The 22,381-nt window shown below is 39.8% G+C and overlaps 3 protein-coding genes across 3 annotated transcripts; 2 read left to right on the forward strand and 1 right to left on the reverse strand.

Annotated features, from left to right (window-relative positions):
• The first annotated feature begins 8,184 nt into the window (after positions 1 to 8,184).
• LOC116171661 lies at positions 8,185 to 9,208 on the forward strand. Its single transcript, XM_031488632.1, has 4 exons — positions 8,185 to 8,525; positions 8,586 to 8,733; positions 8,795 to 9,050; positions 9,098 to 9,208. Exons 1-4 carry the CDS (start codon positions 8,209 to 8,211, stop codon positions 9,151 to 9,153), a joined length of 777 nt encoding a protein of 258 aa, XP_031344492.1. The 5' UTR covers positions 8,185 to 8,208; the 3' UTR covers positions 9,154 to 9,208.
• A 4,491-nt stretch (positions 9,209 to 13,699) lies between these two features.
• Positions 13,700 to 17,458, forward strand: LOC116171596. Its single transcript, XM_031488536.1, has 2 exons — positions 13,700 to 16,673; positions 16,728 to 17,458. The coding sequence occupies exons 1-2, from the start codon at positions 13,728 to 13,730 to the stop codon at positions 17,448 to 17,450; spliced, it is 3,669 nt and encodes a 1,222-aa protein (XP_031344396.1). The 5' UTR covers positions 13,700 to 13,727; the 3' UTR covers positions 17,451 to 17,458.
• Positions 17,459 to 19,393: 1,935 nt separating this feature from the next.
• Positions 19,394 to 19,903, reverse strand: LOC116165664. Its single transcript, XM_031480295.1, has one exon. The coding sequence runs from the start codon at positions 19,901 to 19,903 to the stop codon at positions 19,394 to 19,396; it is 510 nt and encodes a 169-aa protein (XP_031336155.1).
• Between the last annotated feature and the right edge of the window lie 2,478 nt (positions 19,904 to 22,381).

Below are 22,381 nucleotides of genomic sequence, written 5' to 3' on the forward strand. Positions count from 1 at the left end.
TAAAGTAATTTGGAGTGATCCGACGCCGGTAAATGGCATGTTAAGGACCTAAAACCTTATCTTGGGTCAAATCCAGATGTCTCTGTAGGTTAAATAGTCAGTAGGTAAATAATATAGATAAGATTTTAGGATTAAGGTAGAGTAGTTATATGTAGTGGTTTCAGATTCGTGGGTTTAATAGGGTGGATAATAATAGGAATGGTAGATAAGCGTTAGGATTAGTTTTGGAAAAAAAAAAAAAAAAAATGTAGGTCGCGGCGACTTTTAATTAATGTGAGTATCCCTTAAATTGACATTTGCCTGAATAATTTACCGGAATTAGACCCCTATTTTTTGGGCGTATGGACTACGCGGAGTTATCACACCTACATATCACAGTAGCCAACTAATGGGCCTAGGATTAATCGTTTTTGTAAAAAGGGTGATTGTATATTTAATTGTGCGTTAGTGTAAATGATGGCCAATATCGAAAGAATTAAAAAATAGAAATACTAGTATATTTCTATTTGTTTAATTCTTTCTTTCCTTGGAGGGAGACAGTGTAGCGTTCTAAATTTGCGAAATTGTGGATTATGTCATGACAATTTATTCTTTTTTGAATGAGGCGGGAAGGTTGGTGGTGTGGCCGATGGAGGACACTGTGTCTGATGTGGAGCGCATGCGTGTATACATCACTTGTGATGGGAGGGATTTTTGAGCGGGGACCAAGAAAAGGGGCGAGTGGCGGTCGTGGGAAAAGAAACGTTCACGGACATAATAATTTACGTTGTGATTCGAGACTTATTTAAGTCAGTGGGGCTGGGTAGCGAGAATAACGCGTGAGTTACTGAATGTAAAAATTAATTTATTGACAGTAAATAATTTTAGGATTTTGGGTTACCGTACCTATACTACGTGCAATTTTCCGGTTACAAACCTAATTAGGCAATAACTTAATCTACATTTTCAATGGTTGTCTAAAATTCTTTCAAGGCCGTTTTGTACTATTAAGAAAGTATTAATTCGGAATATTCGTCAATATTAGCGTACGCGTTACCTTTTAGGGCTCTTACCCCTAAAGTACTGAAATTGGAAAAAAATATATAGTAGCCGCCGCTGACGTCACGTGGGACGCAAATTTATTACTGCACAAGTAACTGCGGAATACCAAGCGCTGTTCCTGATGATAAGATTTTAATTCTATGGTGATTAAGCCGCCATCCCACCGTCCCACCTGTTGACGAGCTTTGATACCTTCACACACAATGCTCTGAGGTTTGAGATAACAAATTTGAAAGGAGATGTCAAGTTTATTTGTTTAAATTAAGCATATTTGTCTATTATTAATTGTGCCACTAGAATTAATTGATAATGTTGTGCTGTCCTTAATTGTCAATTGTATTTAGAGTTTATCAGTCCAATCTTGAAGTCCGTTGAATGATCATTCATTCTGAAACACAAAAATTACGTTATCGATATCATCGTCAAGTTATACTTACCTACCGAGTCAATTACCTGTTTAAATAAATTAATAATAGGGATCGATTTTTTGCATTAGCGTTTATGAGCTTGTCCGATTACCTGTCATTGGGCAAGTTGGTTTAAGACAGGTTGGCGCCCCCTTCAAACAAACAACTCAGTACAAGATCCACGACTCAGCTCCCAAATCTTTGAGCACTGTTAACCCTCATTATAGCCAACCAACAAAGGAAAAGTTCATAACAATTAGCGATTTCCGCTATTATATACTCCTAGTTGAAAATAATTGGCGATTTGTTGTTTTCCGCAGGGCGTCGACGATTCCGTTCCAATACGTCATTAATTGGTTAATTGGCCATCCCTTACCAAACCATATGACACGATAACATTAACGTGGCGAAAACCAAACTACCGCTTCGCTGAGACATGACCCCAAATCGTACAACACGCCAGACCAAACCTCCTGCCTAGGATTATCCCCTCCTCTAATAAAAACGTTAGAAACCATTGGTTACACTGCCACCATGTGATCCAAAAATCTTCATCCCCAAACTAACTTATAATAAATCATCAAAATCTGACGCCCGCGCACAATTTGGTTTCGACTATTCCTCATAATTATCATCAACACGCGACACCTCGAAAACTGAAAACTAAATCAATGTCAATTTATCTCCGCACGTATTGCTTCTGTAATTCACTACGGTCCCAGCGATGAAGAAGGGACTTATGGTATGTTCGTATGAAATCTAATACTGGACTGGACAATTCGGAATAAAACGACTCCCTTCGTAATAGTAAACCAGTTCCATAGCGAATGGGTCGAACGCATATTTAAACGCATCCGAGAATTCTGATCCTAACATACTTTTGAACGAAAGAATCCTCAAAATCCGATTCTCATAAACGTACCACCATCGAGGATCAAAGTTCCTACAATAGGAGAAAATATCCTCGGGTTCGTTTGTAGTTTCTCTAGTCGCGGACGGGTCCAATCCCACCATCCCGTGATTAATAATTTGAAAACGATATCCTAGATTCCAGCTAACTTGTTAACCCTGCCTAATTGATAATCTTCATTCCCCCTTGTTCTCGATTTCACGCAATAGGTGCTTTAACTGGGCCTAGCATCAGGAATAAACTCGAGAGTTGATAATTTCTGGCCGAGTAGCAACCATCTCTCAATGACGTGATTGGTTTTAGTTTCAAGATCTGAAAGTAGTGCATCTACAAAATATCAATAGCATCTTTACGTATTCCAACATTCGCTCCCCAAGGACCATCATCTTGACTCGTCACAGTATGTCACTTGGCGAACTGTCCCCGCTTTATACGCTTGACCGTCAGCGTACGCTGCCTAATTAGTAACCAACAACCTTCTCGGACCAATTTGTGTTCCCGTTAAATCAGCCTGATGCAGGTAAGTAAGATGAGAACCGGTTCACCATTTAAGGAACTTGCATATTAGGATGATTACGTTAACCACGATGACCGCTCTCTAAATAGCGATGCTTTTGTCGCAGTACTCGCCGGGGTCATTAGTAATCGCTCAGACGATTCTAGATCCAATTGAATGGTATTTGCATAATGTATACAACAACATTCGAATAGAAATAACTAAAACCCAGATCTATAACCACGCAAGACATCCGTGAACGACCCGAATATCATCCGACATAAGCCTTTTTGCATTGAACTAGCCGTCTTTTGGTAATATTAACGCGATCCAACCTCTTACTTACTCAACCGCGTCAGCGAAATTCAATTTGTACATTGTAAGGAGGCAGCCGACCCCGATCTATGCTCTAAACAAATCACTAACACCATGTCCAGCTTGACTTAACCCTTCCCTGACCACGCATGGTATCGTCTTCTTGCACTGCGCGACCCCAGGAAAAATCCCGATTTAGATATTCCAAGACTTCGAACGATTAATTGATACTCTGGTTGCCTCATTGCGGCTCCAGTGATCTCTCCTCCCTCCGCAGCACGGTAAACGTCTTATGACGGATTTGCCTGATGATAAGATAAACGCCACGGACATAATAATTCTACGTGTGATTCGAGACTTATTTAGTCAGTGGGGCTGGGTAAGCGCAGAATAGACGACGTGGATTTACCGAATGTAAAATTAATTTTATGACAGAAAATAATTTTGAGGATTTTGGTTACCTACTATAACTCGTGGCAATTATTCGGTACAAACCCTAATTAGGCAAATAACTTATCCTAGCATTTCAATGGTTGTCTAAAAATTCTTTCAAGAGCCGTTTGTCACCTTAAGTAAGTTATTAATTCGGAATATTCGTCATATTAGCGTACGCGTTACTTTTAGGGCTCTTTAACCCCTAAGTTTACTGGAATAATGGAAAAAAATATATAGTTAGACCGCCCCTAGACGTCACGTGGGACGCAAATTTATTACCACATGCACAAGTAACTGCGGAATATTCCAAGCGCTTGTTTCCTGATGATAAGATTTTAATTCCTATGGTGATAGCGTCCATCCACCGTTCACGCTGTATGTAACCGTGAATATTGATACCTTCACACAATGCTCCGAGGTTTGAGCATAACAAATTTGAAGGAAGACTGTCAAGTTTTATTTTGTTTAAATTAAGTTTGCTATTATTAATTGTCATCCTAAGAATTATTTGCTAAAATGTTGTGCTGTTCCTTAAATTGTCAAATTGTTATTTAGAGTTATCAGTCCAATATTTGAAGTCCGTTTGAATGATCATCATACTGAAACAAAAAATTTAACTTATCGAATCATCGTACAAGTTATACTTACTCAGTACAGATTCATTACCTGTTTAAAATAAATAATAATAGGATCGAGATTTTTGGCCATTACGTTATGAGCTTGTACGATACCTGTACATTGGCAAGTCTTGGTTTAAGACAGGTTGGGCGCCCCCTTCAAAGACAAACACTCAAGTTACAATGATACCCACGGAACTCGGCTCCCGAATCTTTGAGCACTTGTTAATTCACCTCATTATAGCCACACAACAAAGGGATTGTATACAATGGCAGCAGACTGGGACACCCAAATATTGAAGAAAGTACCGTCGACGACGCTACGCATATTGGAATAGAGGAAACGCGTAACCCATCCAGAAATATCCGCCATGCGTTCAAATCCTCAGAAAGAGGCTCTTAGCGGGCACATGCTCGACATAGACATGCGGAATCGTCCTCCTAATACCTATTATCGATGCTACTTTGATAACTTAATGTGCCTAAGAAATCATTATTGCTCACATTCCTACCTGCGCTCTTCGTCAACTATGAACCCCTCAGTAAATTTGGCTTGTTTCACAATTAGCGTGTATAATTTGAACGCGTACAATGATCGAAAGAAGGAATTTTAGATCCTGTATTCATTTAGCAAATGCTCACTAGCTCTAACGGCTCTCAATTAGTTTTTTCTGATCTAATAAGCTGCCCAAATATCCTTTTCCGCAATTGATGAACTAATCGGGCTAACTTCACGCAGTCGCTCAAAGCTCAACACCAACGCCATAAACCCAACGTAACTACAATCACAGCCAATGACTTCCCGAATCCTTAGCTATCTCAAATATCTCACATACAGCTCAGAAGCGGCAGATAGTACTGTCTTGACTGAAACTTGTGATATTTTCAACTTTATCTTTTAGTCGACTCATTCAACTTGGATTTATTGAAACCTCCCCTCCAAATATCGCGTATTTCTTACTATTTCACTAATATCCACATCAAGGCATTATCATGGCGTTACTAATCTTATAACATTTTCACGTTTATGCTCTTACACATATCTATACGCTCGACCGCCATAAGCCATAGTAATCACATGGAAAGGGTAGTAATACTTTACTTGGGCGAGTAATAAAAACTGATCATCACCATACCACATCTTGCAAATCCCGAGATATAGGAGACTCTCATTATGTCGTCACGTGACCATACCATCCATTAAATGGACCCATTCGTATACGCTTATGTGTTATGAATGTCCCCGAGTATCCTTCATTCAGTGTACCCCGAACCAAATTCATTTAGAGCTTGATGTAAATGAGGGACTGAGGTGATCGAATTCAGGCGTTTCGCGACATAACAGACGCTCCTAGACTGGCGAAATCAGAGTACGACTCTGAAGTGCCCCGACATTTTAGCGTTGTATAGAAATACTTACCATTTATCCTTAGACTCAGCTAAACTATAATCATCCAAAGTGTCAGCTCGGTTTACAGTCGTATCGTGATTATCAACTTATCTTCTAATTATCTCAGTACCTCCTGTATTACTGACATTTCTATGAAGTTTGCTCGTATCTGGTCCCCCTCTCTGTCTCATCTTGATAATTAACACATATCCTCGTCTACCCTCAAGGTAGTCCTTGCAAAGTTCCATACCTGCATTTCAAATACTCGCAGCTTATAATATTACTTAATGTAGGACACACTAAATTTCCACGCATTCTATTACGCTTGTCTAACATCATACAATGCCGACTACTATAGTCGTTAGTAAATTCTCTTATCCAACGAGCTCATAACGATTTAGTAAGCCATTCACTCGCTATTCTTACTCATCTACCCGCAACACCACCTAAAAACGGTTAACATATCCTTCCATCTGCTACCGCCTGACTATTAACGGACGTTAACTACTATTTTCTGTATATTGAGCCATACATATATTGCAGTCCTATCAGTATTTATGTTGTTCTGCTCACGACGTAGTCCCCATCCATCCAGTAATGCAAAGGTTAAAGAGTTAAAGAGGGAACATCTATTACCTCAGTCGTCTTATTAATTCGTATATGTCATTCTAATTTAGTCATCGTCGTTCGAGTTGAGATCCAGTACATAACTGATGCATAACACTCATACATATTTGAGGCCTATGTAGTATCGCTTTACATTTTCATGTTGTAGCTCGTATCTTGGGTTCTATTTTAACCTTATTAATAATATACATTAACGATTTCGACATTGCGTATATCTGCCGACATAGATCTCTACAGAAATAAACGCTGACCACCTGACTTTATCTACGAATAGCATTGTACGCAATCACTAAGCGCAGTAACAGTAAAGACTTAGACTGACTCTTCTTTGTGTCTCGCAGTCCATACCTTAATGTCATTTTTGATTACTTTATAATAATTAACGGCAGTAGCTCTTGAATTCGTTAATACGTACGGTTCCAGATATGCTTCCGAACTCTGCCTAGTTATTCTCCTTATGATGTTGAAATCTGATGTTCTGTCTTATATTATTAAGCCTCACTAGTTCCCTGCGATAAATAAGTATAAATCCATCTCCGCCTGAGGCCTGATAATGAATCATATAATATATTCTAGTTTCGCATCGCCTGTTTACACTTCGAATTCGTAGTTATCATTTGACTTTACCATTTACTGTGGTATATTCCCCATGTGTCAATCAGACGATAGACCTATTCATTTCAGTACCGATAACCCCGCGACTGTCATCGTTTAATACACAATCGAACACCTTCTTGTTTTACGAACAATTTGCTCCAATATGAGCGGTCAGCCTTGTTTTTCCATTAGAATCGCTGATTACTGCCCTTTCCGCTGTATTTCGATTTCAGGCGTATACCACGCAACGTTACTTATAGATGTATCTAGTTGTTCTTGTAGTCTATGTATTTTCATTGAAGTTCTATTATTCTGAAAAAAAAACTGTTATTAATGATTATAACGTAGCACATGCGAGTCTATGTACATATGCACCATCAAAATGGGTCCATATCTGATTTTATTTTCATTTCAAATTAATTTTTGCAATAGAGTTTATGTCAGAACATATTCAATTATATTAAGTGACGCCTTATATATAGTGTACCCCATTGATGTGGTAAGAAAGAATTTATTCATTAAACAAGTCTCTAACTACCATTATTATATATTCAATCCACGAAATCACAGTATACTATTCTTTTCAAACTCGCAACCCAGTGTGCAGCTTCATAATCTGTATTAGACTGAAAGCTAAGCGCAGACATTATATTTTAACTTCATTAGAAATATCCCCTACCTCAATTATATATACCGCTCCAGCGTTTTATATCACACCTTCTACCTTCCAAAGCTATTAGAATCTATTATCTGAAACATTAATACCACATCTGCCCAGTGAACATAACAGATACATCTGCAGCCTTGAACTCATCATTTTGGACATATCAATACCTTAGGCCACAGTTCGACATATTATATCACACAAATTCATATTCACTTTTTTATATTTATAGAACTCCGATATAGTGGACTGTCATCTAGGGAGATCATATATCATGAGATAGAGACAATATGATATGATTTACATTTATAAATCGCGGTATCTAGTTTTAATTATTAATTTTATTTTTCTGTATCGACTCATATTCTGATGATTACAGTAAAGGTATTACTCCTTAGTGACGAGTACAAGGCCGTCTGACACTATGCTAAATTTTGTATAAAATTTTGCACTAGAAAATTTTGTAAAAAATTTTGTACAAAATTTAGAAAAAAAAATGAAATGTGTCTGACACTATTTAAAAATTATGGTAAAATAAAATTATTCACGCTTGCTCAGTCTCAGTTACAACATGGGGAATTTTGATTTTGGTTGTTACCTCATTGGTTTTCACTAAAAGCAGCTGTTGGTGCGACATAACCTATACGCTTTGTTATTATATGTACTTATTTAGTCGAATCGATTACATTTCATATCACTGACTTTAGCTATGCCTAATACAAACATATCATTAATGCACGCGGCGCTTGCCGCCACGGCAATTATTCTTTTGCGAAAAATGCTGTTACGCTTAAAACAAAAACGCAATCGACGAAGATTGTGGTCGAGAACGTGGTTACAACGGCGAAATGAGGGTAGAGGCGTTTTAAATATGTTAAACCAAGAGCTTCTGCAGGAGGACCCCGTATCTTACCAAAATTACCTTCGCTTAAACAATAAACAGCTGGGATATTTGCTAGCATTAGTGAAAGATGACATAACCAAACAAGATACCCACTTACGAGAGTGTATCCCCGCTAGAAGCAAGTAAGTATCAAAGAAGCCTTACATTTTAGGGCATATAGCATGTACAGTTCTTAACTTCAGATTACAAGTTACTCTAAGATTTTTGGCAACCGGAGAGACGTTTCGATCCCTTATGTACGCAACAAGGATTCACGAAACTACAATTAGTCGTTTCATACCCGAGGTGTGCAACGCAATCGTGTTAAAATTGAAACCAAATTATTTGAAGGTAAGTTGTCGTTTTGTCAGTATGTTTATAAAATTTATTGAAACAATTTAAACTCTTACAGACACCAAACACGCCAGAAGAGTGGAATAAAATTGCGGATGATTTTAATAATTTATGGCAGTTTCCACACTGCATTGGAGCACTCGATGGACGCCATATAACATTCAGAGCCCCAATCTCGGCAGGATCGTACTATTACAACTATAAAGGTTCTAATAGTATTGTGCTGCTGGGTTTGGCAGATGCAAATTATAAATTTATTTACATAAATATTGGTGTTAACGGACGCATTAGCGATGGCGGGGTGTTTAACAACAGTAAGTTGTCAAAGGCACTGCAAGACAACACACTTAATTTGCCACAGCCCAAACTGCTGCCAGGAATGGAACATCCAATGCCCTATGTCATTGTCGCCGATGATGCATTTCCATTAGCAACAAACCTAATGAAGCCCTATCCTGAACGAGGACTTACCAAAGAATGCAGGATATTTAATTATCGTCTATCACGTGCAAGACGCATAATTGAAAATGCATTTGGCATTTTAGTGAATAGATTTAGGGTACTTTTAAATCCAATTAATTTAATTCCAGAAAAAGTAGAATTAATTACATTGACTTGTGTCTTATTACATAATTTTCTTGCCACTGAAAACTCACAATCCTATATAGAGATTGACGAGGACATCAAAGACCTGCAAAAAGTAACACGACAGTGTGGTAATCGAACGTCGAATAATGCGAGAGAAATTCGTGATCGATTTAAAACTTTTTTCAATTCTTTAGAAGGGTCTGTAGATTGGCAGGAAGAGGCAATAAATAATTTTAATATGTATACAATGTATTTTATATTCTTACCCTGGCCTATTATTTACATTCTACTTTTTTTTATACTGCGATACAGGCATTCAACAATTTCCTGTTCCACTTCGAGACGTATGTCTTCGTTCGTAATTTGATTTAATTTGCAAACAATAAATTTTGCTAACGCTTCGTCTTCTTCATTTTTGCCTTGATTCGTCTTCATTGCCTGATTAATAGATGCAAGTGTATTTGACGCTTCCCGTATGAGATTTTCTTCCACTGGCTCTTGCCGCAGTTTCCTCTTCTTTGGTTTTGGCTGGTAAAATCCATTGGAAGAGGAAGGCGAAGCAACTTGAAATGACATGTCTGGTGACTGTACATTTTCATCACCTGCATCGTGGAGCACGCCGTCTTCTCCTACGACATATTCCTGCACTTCTGATGATTGCGAATCACGCTCTGTGTCTTCCTGCTCTGTCTCTACGTCCTCCGTTAGGGAATCGACTGCCAATCGCACTTTGCAGTGCTCAAGAAGGAAAAACATGACTTTAAAATACCATATTGTTGGTTTATATAACTGTAAATAAAAGTTTTAGTTATTACTACTGTACAGAAGTTTGATGGTATCAGCTTACAGAATCGTCATCATCGTTGTCACCAGCTCCGCTGCGCCTGGATACATTCCATTTCTTGTATTCGTTTAGGAAGTTCGTTTTCAAACCACCAAATTTGGTTTTTATTTCGTTAATCGTTACGGACGGCCTTACTTCCTTCAGCACAGCCTCTATTTTTTCTAAAGCATGCTGTCGTGCATGCCTGTTTTTGTACAACACTGATTTTGTAGCATAGAGACAGGGATGTTTTTGATTCTCCTGTATCAAAATTTCACATTGTTCCCGCGACCAGGACATTTTATTAATAAATTTACAAAGTTCAACAGCAAACGAGTGTTTACACCACTACACGTTTAAAGGTAATAATGTTTATGTTTATGGTTCAGGTTATGTACCACACACGTGCATAGGATGCGCCGTAAAACTATGCGCACTTTTTGTACAAATTTTAGGTAGTTTTTAGAACGCGTTCTAAAAAATTTTATACAAACAAATTATGTAACAAATTTTTGTACAAAATACGTATGACACTATGCAATATTTTGTATGAAAATTTATCTGCAAAATTTTCTACAAAATTTAGCATAGTGTCAGATACGGCTTAACTCATATACTAAATTTAAAATTTTATTTCTAATAATGTTTAGTATATACTTAGGCGCTAATTTACTGGAGAAATTTTTAGCGGCATCCGACAAAACTTTATTCCTTCTCCACACCTTATCGCCTAACGTGAACGAAACATCCCTTTTTCTCAGGTTGTAATAATACTTGGAATTCCTCGTATAAGCCAAACTCAATTTATTTTCTACTATTTTATAAATCTCCTTTAATCCTTCAATATTTTCAATATATTCGTCACGGTTTGCTGGAGCCAGCTCAATACCTTCCGTGCTAGGTATCTTCCCATAATAATCACCACTAATACAACTAATTCTACCAAAATTTAAAAAATAGGGAGTAAAACCGGTAACCTCATGAGTTGCTGAATTTAAGGCGAACTGAATTTTGGGAACGTTTTTGTCCCAGACTGTATGATTATCTTCAATGTAACTGCGTATGGCAGTTGCAATGGTACGGTTAGACCTTTCCACAAAATTTACTTGAGGATGATACCTCGCATTGAACCATATTTTTTTAATTTTATAACTATCCACCAACGCTTTAAATTTTCTTCCCGCGAACTGAGTACCGTTGTCGCAGATAATAAACTGCGGCACTCCATATACAAGAAAAACATCATCTTCTATGAACTTGATAATGCGTTCTGCAGTAGCTTCACGCATCGGACACAAAAGGGTATACTTGCTAAACCAGTCGCTAACAACCAATAAGTACGCATTTCCCTTAGATGATCGCGGTAAGGGTCCCATGATATCAACAGCGATAACTTGCCATGGAAATTGAACATGCTTTTCTTTCCCCATTAACCCCATTTGAGCGGTATTGGACGCCTTCTGCGCACCACAGGTACGACAATCGTTTACAAATTTGGAAACGTCGCGTTTCATCTTAGGCCAATAATACAACTGTTGCACCCTTTTCAAAGTTTTATAGAACCCTAAGTGTGCAGCGGTAGGTGGGCAATGGAACTCATGAATGACATCTCGTCGTTGTCCAGAAGGAACTAGCAACTTCCACTCTTTTACATTAGACTTAAGGGGTAGCCCTGAAGGTAAGTGTTTATAGATTAGGCCATCATTAATATGCCAATGTGGAAATCGATCGGGATTATTAAAAATCTTTTCCCGTAGTTGGGCATAAACGGGGCAGTCATCATTTATATTTATGATTTCGATACTTGGCAGGGGGTTTCTAGATAGGGCGTCTGCGACTACGTTAAATTTCCCTTTTCGGTGGACAATATCAAACGAATACTGCGCCAATTTAACGCTCCATCGAGCAAGACGACCTGATGGGTCTTTGAGACGATTCAACCACACCAGTGAGTGGTGATCAGTAATGACAGTGAATTTAACTCCTTCAATGTACGGCCGAAATTTTTCTATACTATAAAGTAACGCTAATAGTTCTCTTTCCGTAACCGTGTAATTACGTTCGGTTTTCGATAGTGTGCGCGAACAATACGCAATAACTATTTCATTATGATTTACCACTTGAGTGAGGACTCCACCAACTCCAGTATCAGATGCATCGCACTGAATGGTAAACGGTACGGAAAAATCAGGGCTTCTTAAAACCGGTGCCGAAACTAAGGCTTCTTTAATTTTTAGGAATGCCTCTTCTGCTTCTTTTGACCAAATTATACCTTGGCGCTTGCGTTTCCCTTTGAGAAGATCATTAATAGGGGACACTAATGTGGAGAAATCCTTGATGAATCGCCTATACCAAGAACAAAGACCGATAAATCGCTTAACTTCCGTGAAGTTAGTAGGTCTGCTATAATTAACCATCGTGGAGACCTTTTCAGGATCTGTTTTTAGGCCACCATCATTACCATCAATTATGAATCCTAAATATTTTAAGGTAGTTTTAAAAAAATCGCACTTGGCTAGGTTTACGGTTAAATTGGCTTCCTTCAACCGCTCATGAACTTCCCTTAACATTTTAACGTGATGTTCGAAGGTAGATGAAATCACAATAATATCATCAAGATAAACAAAAATGTTGGGCTCAAACCTTGGACCGAAAATCGCATCCATGAGGCGCTGTTGCGTTTGGGGCGCGTTACATAAGCCGAAGGGTAACACACAAAATTGAAAGAGTCCCCTACCGGGCACAGAGAAACTTGTTTTTTCTTTAGAAGATGGGTCTAAGGGAATTTGCCAAAAACTGCTCCTTAGATCAATGGAGGAGATGTATTTAGCTCCTTTCAGCATGTTTAAAATCCGGTCTACTCTGGGTAGAGGATAACGGTCTGGTTTAGTAATGGAATTTAACGTACGCCCGTCGAAGCAAAAGCGGTACTCGCCTGAGCGTTTCTTAACTAATAGTACGGGAGAATTATACGAACCGATGGAAGGTTCAACTACCCCTAACTCCAACATTTTATCCAACTCCCCGTATAAATGTTTCATTAGGTAAGGCGATAATAAATACTGCCTTTGGCGAAAAGGTTTAGCGTCACCTACATCTATAACATGAGTGATTTTATTTGTACGCCCTAACCGATCTTCGCTACTAATGTCACGGAAAAGTGCCTGTATCTCCTCGATAATGGATAATTGTTCGAGGGACCACCTATTGTCGAAATTGCAATCTTGACCAATTTCATTTACTTGTAGTTCTACGTCATTACCGTGGCTGTTGCGAACCCGACACGTTTGGTCTTTAAAATTAATGGAAATACAAAATTTTGTGCAAAAATCGGTCCCCAAAATTATGGTTTGTTTAACAGACGGCACTATCAAAAAAGAAATCATATTAACTGCACCATCTACAACAACGGGCGCATCGACTACACCTTCAACTGGACTTTTTTTTCCATCCGCGACAGTTATATATTTAGTATGAGTCGGTTCCACCTTTAGAGAAAACCTTTCCAAAAAGTGACAATTAATAATTATTTAATCATATATTGATCACATAAATAATACCGTAACAATTAGCTTCTCTAATGAGTTCGCCACATCGAACTGCTCCCAACAAACTGGGATATGAGGAATCACTTAGTGTACTAAAGAGTTTAAATGAAAAATACAGCGCAATTAAGTCATGTTTGACACGTGATACTAACTTATGTACTAGTAAAGTTAAAGAGAGTGAATTCAACTTAGTATACGATATAGTTAGCCAAATTGGAATATTGGATGGAAAAGCGATTCATACGTGGGTTTGCGGCTTAAAACGAGAGGAAGGTCAATTTTACTGCGTTACTATCCCATTTCAGATTATGAAACCACGGCCTTTTTCGTACAAATATTGGAAATTGGCTTCAGACAGTGATCGAGTCGTCCCGGTTTTAGATAGCGATTCAATGTACTTACTGAATTTTGACATTGAGTCATTTAAGGTTGAGTCCGAGAAGCATAGTGGTGGGTCAACGAAAGGGACGTTGGAGGAAAGGATAATTCACGGGGTAAGTCGACAGATTGCCAATTGCATTAAGTTACGAGCTACGTCACCTCCCGCCTCAGTGTTGGTTTCCTTATTAGGTTATACATGCCGTAGTTGCCAGGTGAGTGTTTGTAATGATGTTGAGCATCGATGCTGGAACTATTCATCGTCACTAGTCACTCTGATTGAGTTGTTGCGGAGCTGCGACAATTTTCCATTTTTTTACGGTCCTAACGGGGTTACTTTTAATAAAGATTTGAATGGGAGAGTAAGTAGTATGATTCCTTTTATAGTGTATCAGTTATGTGAACTATCATTAACTTCAAGTGTTGGACAAATCGGCGTGGCATGTGAACAAGGGTTGGTTGAATGCTTATTATTTAGATGTCAAGAACATTTATTTTCGTCTACTTTTAAGAGTAAGGATTCCTATAGTAGGCTTAGAGGGGTGATTGAGGAGTTAGGGATATTCATGAGGCGAACATTGGAAAACGGGATAATCGTGAACGTGGAGCCATATCAACCTATAAAATCGCCGTCGAGCTTAGCGTATGACGACGTTAGAGTTATACAATCTGAGGCCCCCAGCTATTGGAATTATATTAAAGGGTATATATCGTACCAGTCTATGGGTGGTGGTGTCATATCTCCTGATCCTGATAAGTTAACGTTAATACAAGATAGTACTTGTGACGATTTTTTGTTTAAGATATTACACGAAATATATTATTTTAAAGGTAATATGTTATTCGTTACTGGTGTTGCGGCTTTGGCGCTAAAAGACTCCGCCCAAGGTCAACGTGGGTATAGCCAGCCTTTAAATGATGTTGCTGAGTATATTGAACTGGATGGACAAAAGGTACCTGTCTTAATGGACTATCAGACTGAAGATTTGCGACGTTTATACGATTTAGGGCTAAGTTTAATCCCGCACACGGTTAAAGATGCGCACAACTTGGAGAGCGAATTTATAGAATTACAAACAACCAATTCTTCTGGGATGACGCCTGAAATCGAAAAAGCGGAAAGGCAGTATATCAGCGATCTAATGGGAAACAAGGCTGACGCTCGTTTGGTGCAAAATGTTCGTAAAACAAGAATTGTCGATGTATTAAACGAACTGTCGCGGGGTTTATCGACTAAGGAGGGTATCGCTGAAGCAATGGGGTTACCCGGAAAAGCTGGAACTCGAATTCAAGTGTACAGGCGTTTGCGACTGATTATTATGATTCGTTCGGTTCCTCAGGCGAGTGGTTTTCTTATTATGCGGGCGTTGGAGGCTATATATAGTCAAACTCCGTTTTCAACATCTGGAAAGAATACTGGAGACGTTCGAGATATGAACCGCGTATTAACGATTTCAGGGACGCCGTATTATAAAAGTTCAAATGACGTTAAGGGGATGGACGCGAGCACAAAGAAGAGTCAGCTGCTTTTTACTTTATCGTTGGCGTATCAATCCTATTCGTTAGAAAGGTCAGGTGGTCCAGCTTTTTTCTTAGGATCTAGTCGCGATATACGGAATGTCGAAATGGTTAAATATTATAAGGGTGAGAACCCAGATCCAGAGCCTGAATTGAAAGCGATTACTCTGCCTCAAATGATGATTGGTTATGCTATTATGTACATGTTTCACCAACGTAGACTAATTGATGGAACGTTTAACGACGAGGTAGATGTGTCCCCTTTAACCTTTGCATCTGGATGGTGGGCTACGTCGGCGCAACATAATCTATTAGGATGCCTAAGTATGGTCGATATACAGAATGAATTAACGTCCGGTAATAGTCAGTGCGGAGCAGATGGAAGGTATGTTACCGTTTTAGGTGGTGTTGCGGGTGATGATCAAGTAATAGGAGTGAAGTTTACTAAATCGTTTAGTCGTGATAAGGAATTACAATATAGTAGATGCGCTTGTATGATGTTAGAGCAACGTATGAATGCGTTGGGATTTATTTGTGATCCATCATTAAGTTTATTTAGTGCCGAGTTTTTGAAGCAGGTAGGGACTTGTGGAGCTCCTGAGGGTTTAGACGGAAGGATATGTGTTTTTTCAAGTGAGAGAGGGGACCAGTACGACAACTTCGGGAATGTCAGGTATGAAGAGGTTCTTGGAATAATTAGAGAGAAGTTATCACGAACGCGTAAACCTGAGCTTTGGACACCTTGGATGTATATGTTTGGCTGGGTTCTAGGAATAATGGTGTTTTCTTTCAACGCTAAAAGCGGGCACGTCAGAGTTCATACTCGATTCCAGTCACGGAGGGTGTATGTCGGAAAGCCTATTCGTCACCTTCTCCCTAAATTTTATCAAGCTCTAAATGAATTAGGTTTTCGGTACACTGAATGGAAGGATCGGGACATTCAACACATAGTATTACGAATGGGTCCATTTTGGATGTGTACTGACGAGGTTGGAGTTCCACTACCGGGATTTTTGCTAGATGATGGTGACGTTTTACCGCCAAGTAGTTATCTCACCACCCCTTCTTCCAGTGTTACTATGGTATGGCGTCGAGCGTTTGAATTGGTAGGGCTAAAACGTGAAAATGTTATAAAGGATTATGTAACGCAATTGCCTGATGGGTATGTGTTAAAAGGAAAAACGGTTGAGAGCGGGAGGTTTCAAAATCTCAAGTTGGATGAGTCGACTAAAAAAAGTTTGGAAATATCACAAGTTTTAGCAAGACAGTACTATCTGCCGTTCTGGTGTTATGTGGATATTGAGAAGCTAAGGGATTCGGGAGTATTGGCTGGAATGGTAGTACGTGGGTTATGGCGTGGTGTTGAGCTTGAGCGACTGCGTGAAGTTAGCCCGATTGTTCATCAATGGGAAAGGGTTGGGCAAGCTTATTTAGATCAGAAAAAACTATTTGAGAGCGTTAGAGCTAGTGAGCATTTGCTAAATGAATACAGGATCAAAATTCCTTCTCGATCAGTGTACGCGTTCAAAATACACGCTAAAGTTGAACAAGCCATTACTGAGGTGGTTCGAAGTGACGAAGAGCGCGGTAGGAATGTTGAGCAAATGATTCTTAGGACAATTAAGTTATCAAAGAGCATCGATAATAGTATAGGAGGACGATTCCGCATGTCTATGTTCGATGCTGTGCCGCTAAGAGCCTCTTTCGAGGATGAACCGCATGGCGGATATTTCTGGATGGGTTACGGTTTCCCTATTCCAAAGCGTAGCGTCGTCGGGTACTTTCTTTCAATATTTGGGTTGCCCAGTCTCTGCCATTGTATGACAATCCCTTTGTTGGTTGGCTATAATGAGGGTTAACAGTGCTCAAAGATTCGGGAGCTGAGTCGTGGATCTTGTACTGAGTGTTGTTTGAAGGGGGCGCCAACCTGTCTTAAACCAACTTGCCCAATGACAGGTAATCGGACAAGCTCATAACGTAATGCAAAAATCGATCCTATTATTAATTTATTTAAACAGGTAATTGACTCGGTAGGTAAGTATAACTTGACGATGATATCGATAACGTAATTTTTGTGTTTCAGATGAATGATCATTCAACGGACTTCAATATTGGACTGATAACTCTAAATACAATTGACAATTTAAGGACAGCACAACATTATCAATTAATTCTAGGATGGACAATTAATAATAGACAAATATGCTTAATTTAAACAAATAAACTTGACATCTCCTTTCAAATTTGTTATCTCAAACCTCAGAGCATTGTGTGAAGGTATCAAAGCTCGTACATACAGGTGGACGGTGGGATGGCGGCTTATCACCATAGAATTAAAATCTTATCATCAGGAACAGCGCTTGTTATTCCGCAGTTACTTGTGCAGGTAATAAATTTGCGTCCCACGTGACGTCAGGGGCGGCTACTATATATTTTTTCCAATTTCCAGTACTTAGGGGTAAGACCGTCCCCAGTCTTTCGAATCCCCTGTTCCCTCCCAGGCTATAGCGAAGCCAAGGTTCAACCCTGTTACCCCCCCAGAGGCTACAGTGAAGCCCAATAGTGATAGGTTATTAGATATAAGTTTTGTATCTTTACGTTTATTTTTAGTGACACTATCTATTGTCACCCGTAGTATTAAGTGTAGTTCTACCAGACGAGAGCGTAGGGCTCTCAAGAAAAATGCCTTTTGCACAGCTGCTATGAGAGGCATATGGACCCCGAAGTACCAACTTAGGCGCCGTAAGGAAATGCCAAGGAAATGGTACGAAACCGACATGGACTACCCAATAACGACCAAGGCGACCATCACGGAAAAAATTGCTACTGTGTATGATGACTGGAAACCATTAAACAAGAAGCTCCAGATGAAGAAGGATAAACCACCGGTAAAACAGCGCGAACCTACTTCCAAGAAGGCTCCGATAAGGTTGACTATATTAACCGAACCGCGTGTAATCTTCACTGCACCTCGAACCACGCTGTCTGGAGTCATTAAAAACGGGAAGGTTTGGGCCACTGGTGACAACCGAACAGCGGAAATAAAGGCCAGGAAGGAAGAAAACAAAAAGTGGTACAATAGTGCTACCCATCACCGTCTTGTCTCTGAACAAAAGCGTTGCATGCTTGTAGAAGAATGGGCTAAGAAAATGGGTCACACTGGCGCGGCAGCAAAGATGGACAAGAGGGAGAAGGCTCGGATTGCCCAGCGAGCTAGAGTAATTGCTGCACGACAAGAGCGGAAAGAAGCGAGGAAAATTGAGTTCCAAAACAAAGCCGTCATATATCGGGCTAAGAGGGAAGTTGTCTTTTTGAAGAGACGGTCCGCACTCCTATTACGCGATGTAGCTATAATCAAAAAGGAAGATGAAAGGCGAGAGCGTTGGAATAAAAGGAAAGAATCAGCCAAAAAACGACAAGAAACCGCCATGGCTAAGTTCGTGGAGTGGAAAAAGCGTCAGGAGGCCAATAAGGCAAGAGTTCTCGCAACTTGAGACCTCCATTTTTGGACGATTTTCCTTAGTGTTTTCAATATGCAGCATGCTGTGGTGTTGTCGGTTGCAATTTTCACAACAATTTGGACTGGTGCACCTTGTCCTTTTGTCGTGCTTTAGGCAATTGAAGCACAACTGGTTTTCCTTGACGATTTGCCATCGCTCCCTTGTTGACAATTCGCCAAACTTCTTGAAGTGATGCTATCTTTTTTGGTGCTGGTAGGGATGTTCTCAAAACAGCCATTGGTCCCCATGATTCGGTTTCTATACCCATGTTGTTAATTGCGCGCAGACTATCCGCAATTGTGTCATGGATTGTGGACGTCTGGAGCGTTTGGACCAATTTTTGGCAGATTGAAGATGTTGTCTAGCTGCTTTGAAAGCAGCAACCGCTTATTTTGGTAACGGTTCGTTAGCAGCAGCCACACGTCGTTGTAGTTGGCTTCACTTATTGGCAGGTGTTGTATCAGTTTGCTAGCTTCAACCCTTAGATTTGTTTTCAAATGCTGCATTTTTTCCACGTTGGTCCATGCTGCGTAATCTCTCCCAAATTGCGGAATTTGTATCCGTGGGAGAGGAATTTTCTCGTAGCTATTTTTGTCTCGTGAGTCCTTGTCGGCGAGCGCTACCATGATTTGGCGCACGGCTTCCTTGGCAGTTTCGTAGTGTTCTGCCAATGTATCTGGTACTTCCATAATGTCTTCGTGGGCTTCTTGGATGGCGTCCCAGAGCTTGCGGATGTGCTCTCTTTCATACTTCCAATAGTTGCCGGCAGGTTCCTGATCTAGTTCGCTTTGCGTGTCCCGGATGAGTGCCATAGCCTTTTTAATTTGTTTTGCAATTTACGTACTTGCGGTTCTGTGGTACCCGGGCTGGGTAGGGAAGGTATTTCTTGTAAGCCTTGCCCCCCTGGTTTAGTCAGCGTTATTGACGGAATGCTTGCGGATGGGATTGGACTCACCGGAGATGCCGTTGACAGGTGTTAAGGTACTCGTTGTAGGTTGTGGTTTGTTTGTCGAATTCCTTTGCGAAATATTCATGTCCTGACTCTTGTGACAGGGCCATGATCTGTGAGTGACGTTGCCTGAACGTAGTTCATTGTGATTCCAACTCACTCCTTTTCTTGTTGATGATCTCGTGCTTAGTTTCCGGGGATGCTCGTCGGACCCTCCGAACTCCTTCTTGAATTTGGATTGGCACCTCTCTACGGTTTTTGCGAGCTGGAACTGCTCCTGGGTCAATTTTTCCATCTCCATACTCGTTGGCTATTCTGGGCACTTGATTTACTTGAACTAGTCGAAAATTTTGCATGTTAGAGGATAGGTTAACAGAAACTTTGCTTCGCATTTTTGGACCAGCTATCACATCTTGAAGTCTGTGAATATATTATGAAACGCCCTGTAGATCACCTAAACACCACATTTAAAAAACATGGTGGGTTAGAAGAACAAATTTTTCAATCGACGAAAGTATGATACCGTACTATGGAAAACGCTATGCCAAACAATATATGTATAAAAGGCAAACCCATTAGGTTTGGTCTTAAAAATTGGGCATTGTGTACAGGCTACTGTGTTGCTTTTGAAATATACACGGGAAAATAGACAAATACACATCAATTTGGAGTGGGTAGAGAGGCAGAAATTGGAGGTAATTTTGGCTATAAAATATTCTTTGATAATTATTTCATACCCTTCTTGTATATCGTTCAAATCTAAAAATGTATGCTCCTGGAACAATTCGTGGTAATCGAACTGAAAGATGTCCTTTCCCTGACAAGAAAATATGGAACAAAGAAAAGAGAGGAAGTTACAAGTTCATTGAAAGTAAAGAATTGTTACTCGTTTAATGGAAAGACAATAAAGTTACAATGGCCTCTAATTTCTCCAAGATAGATGTCAAAACCTCTCGTGGGTGCAGGGAGACAAAATCGAAGAAGTCAGTTGATCAGTCTGAAGTAACATCCGATTACAATCGAGGAATGGGAGGCGTCGATAAAATGGATGGATTAGTTGCAGATCAAGAATTAGACAACGAAAATGTTATTGGCCTATTTGCCATAAGCGTCGCAAATACTTGGCTGTTGAACATTTTAGGTTGCTTTGCGCATGTACTTAATTCTTCGACAAAGGTATTGATCGATACCTTCTCTTCTCTTCGATAATCTGAACAAGGAGCAGGTGATTCTAATCGGTCGTTACATTTTCATGAGTAATGTATATATAATTGGGGGTTGGTTTGAGACCACTTAAACCCCTAAACCGTTAAGGGATTTATAATTGTTTCGACGTAACTACCATCTTTATCACATTCCTTTTGTTCACAAAATGGCGTTCTTATAGAGAAACACCTGTGCTGCATATCTAACGATACCTGACTAGAAGACATAGTCCAGGGACATTTTTTCTGGTTATATGTTTACCCCGGTTGTGTGGGGGTAAACGTTCGTTAGATTTCCCCATTCCTGGTGTGTGTAAGTCACCAGTCCGGATTGTCACCTCACCCTCACGGGGCCGAGCGGTAGATTTTGCCGTACCTGAACTGCCGACAACCGAAACGATCTGAGTAAAGGGGCTAGGAGGATTCTAGCCCACTTTTGGTCGAAATCCCATGTTATTTCTTATGGGAAATTCTAAGGTTCATTTGGGCTTTTTTTGAGCACTTCTGGTCAGTGCGCATGCGCGCCCCGCCCCTTTGCGCAGGCGTCATTTGGACGCCATCTTGGAATCCTCAAGTTCTTGGAATCCTCAAGTTCTTGGACGCCATCTTGGAATCCTCAACTTCGACCCCTTCGTACCCTGAAAAATTTTTTTTAAATGGAACGGATTCGAACCGCCAACCATCGGATTACAAGTCCTATAGCATAACCACTAGGCTAACTAGACTTGTATGATATAATGCTTCGATAGTTGTATTTATAACGAACCTCTAAATATTATTAAATCATAGATATATTAAATGGTATGGAGGTGCCATCTATTGGCGTCGTAATGCATATAGAGGTATATTTTCAACCGACTCCCTCTATTAGATTGATGTGACATATAGGTATAGGGTAGGAAATTGTAATTTCAGGAGACAGGTGCGAGGACCCTCATTCTAACCTATAATTCCATCTCGGAGGTAGGTTCCCTATAACTAGAACAGGAGTGGGCAGGGAAAAAACCCGATAGGGGCTAGGGGCTATTTGGTGGCGGCAAAATGATACGCATCTAACGTATAGGAAACTGTAATTTGCAAATTGGGCGGCATATGGCATTAAAATAAATACATCTCTGAGCTACGGAGACATATTC

Source organism: Photinus pyralis, unplaced genomic scaffold (assembly GCF_008802855.1).
Source record: "Photinus pyralis isolate 1611_PpyrPB1 unplaced genomic scaffold, Ppyr1.3 Ppyr1.4_LG1, whole genome shotgun sequence".
Taxonomy (NCBI): Eukaryota; Metazoa; Arthropoda; class Insecta; order Coleoptera; family Lampyridae; genus Photinus; species Photinus pyralis.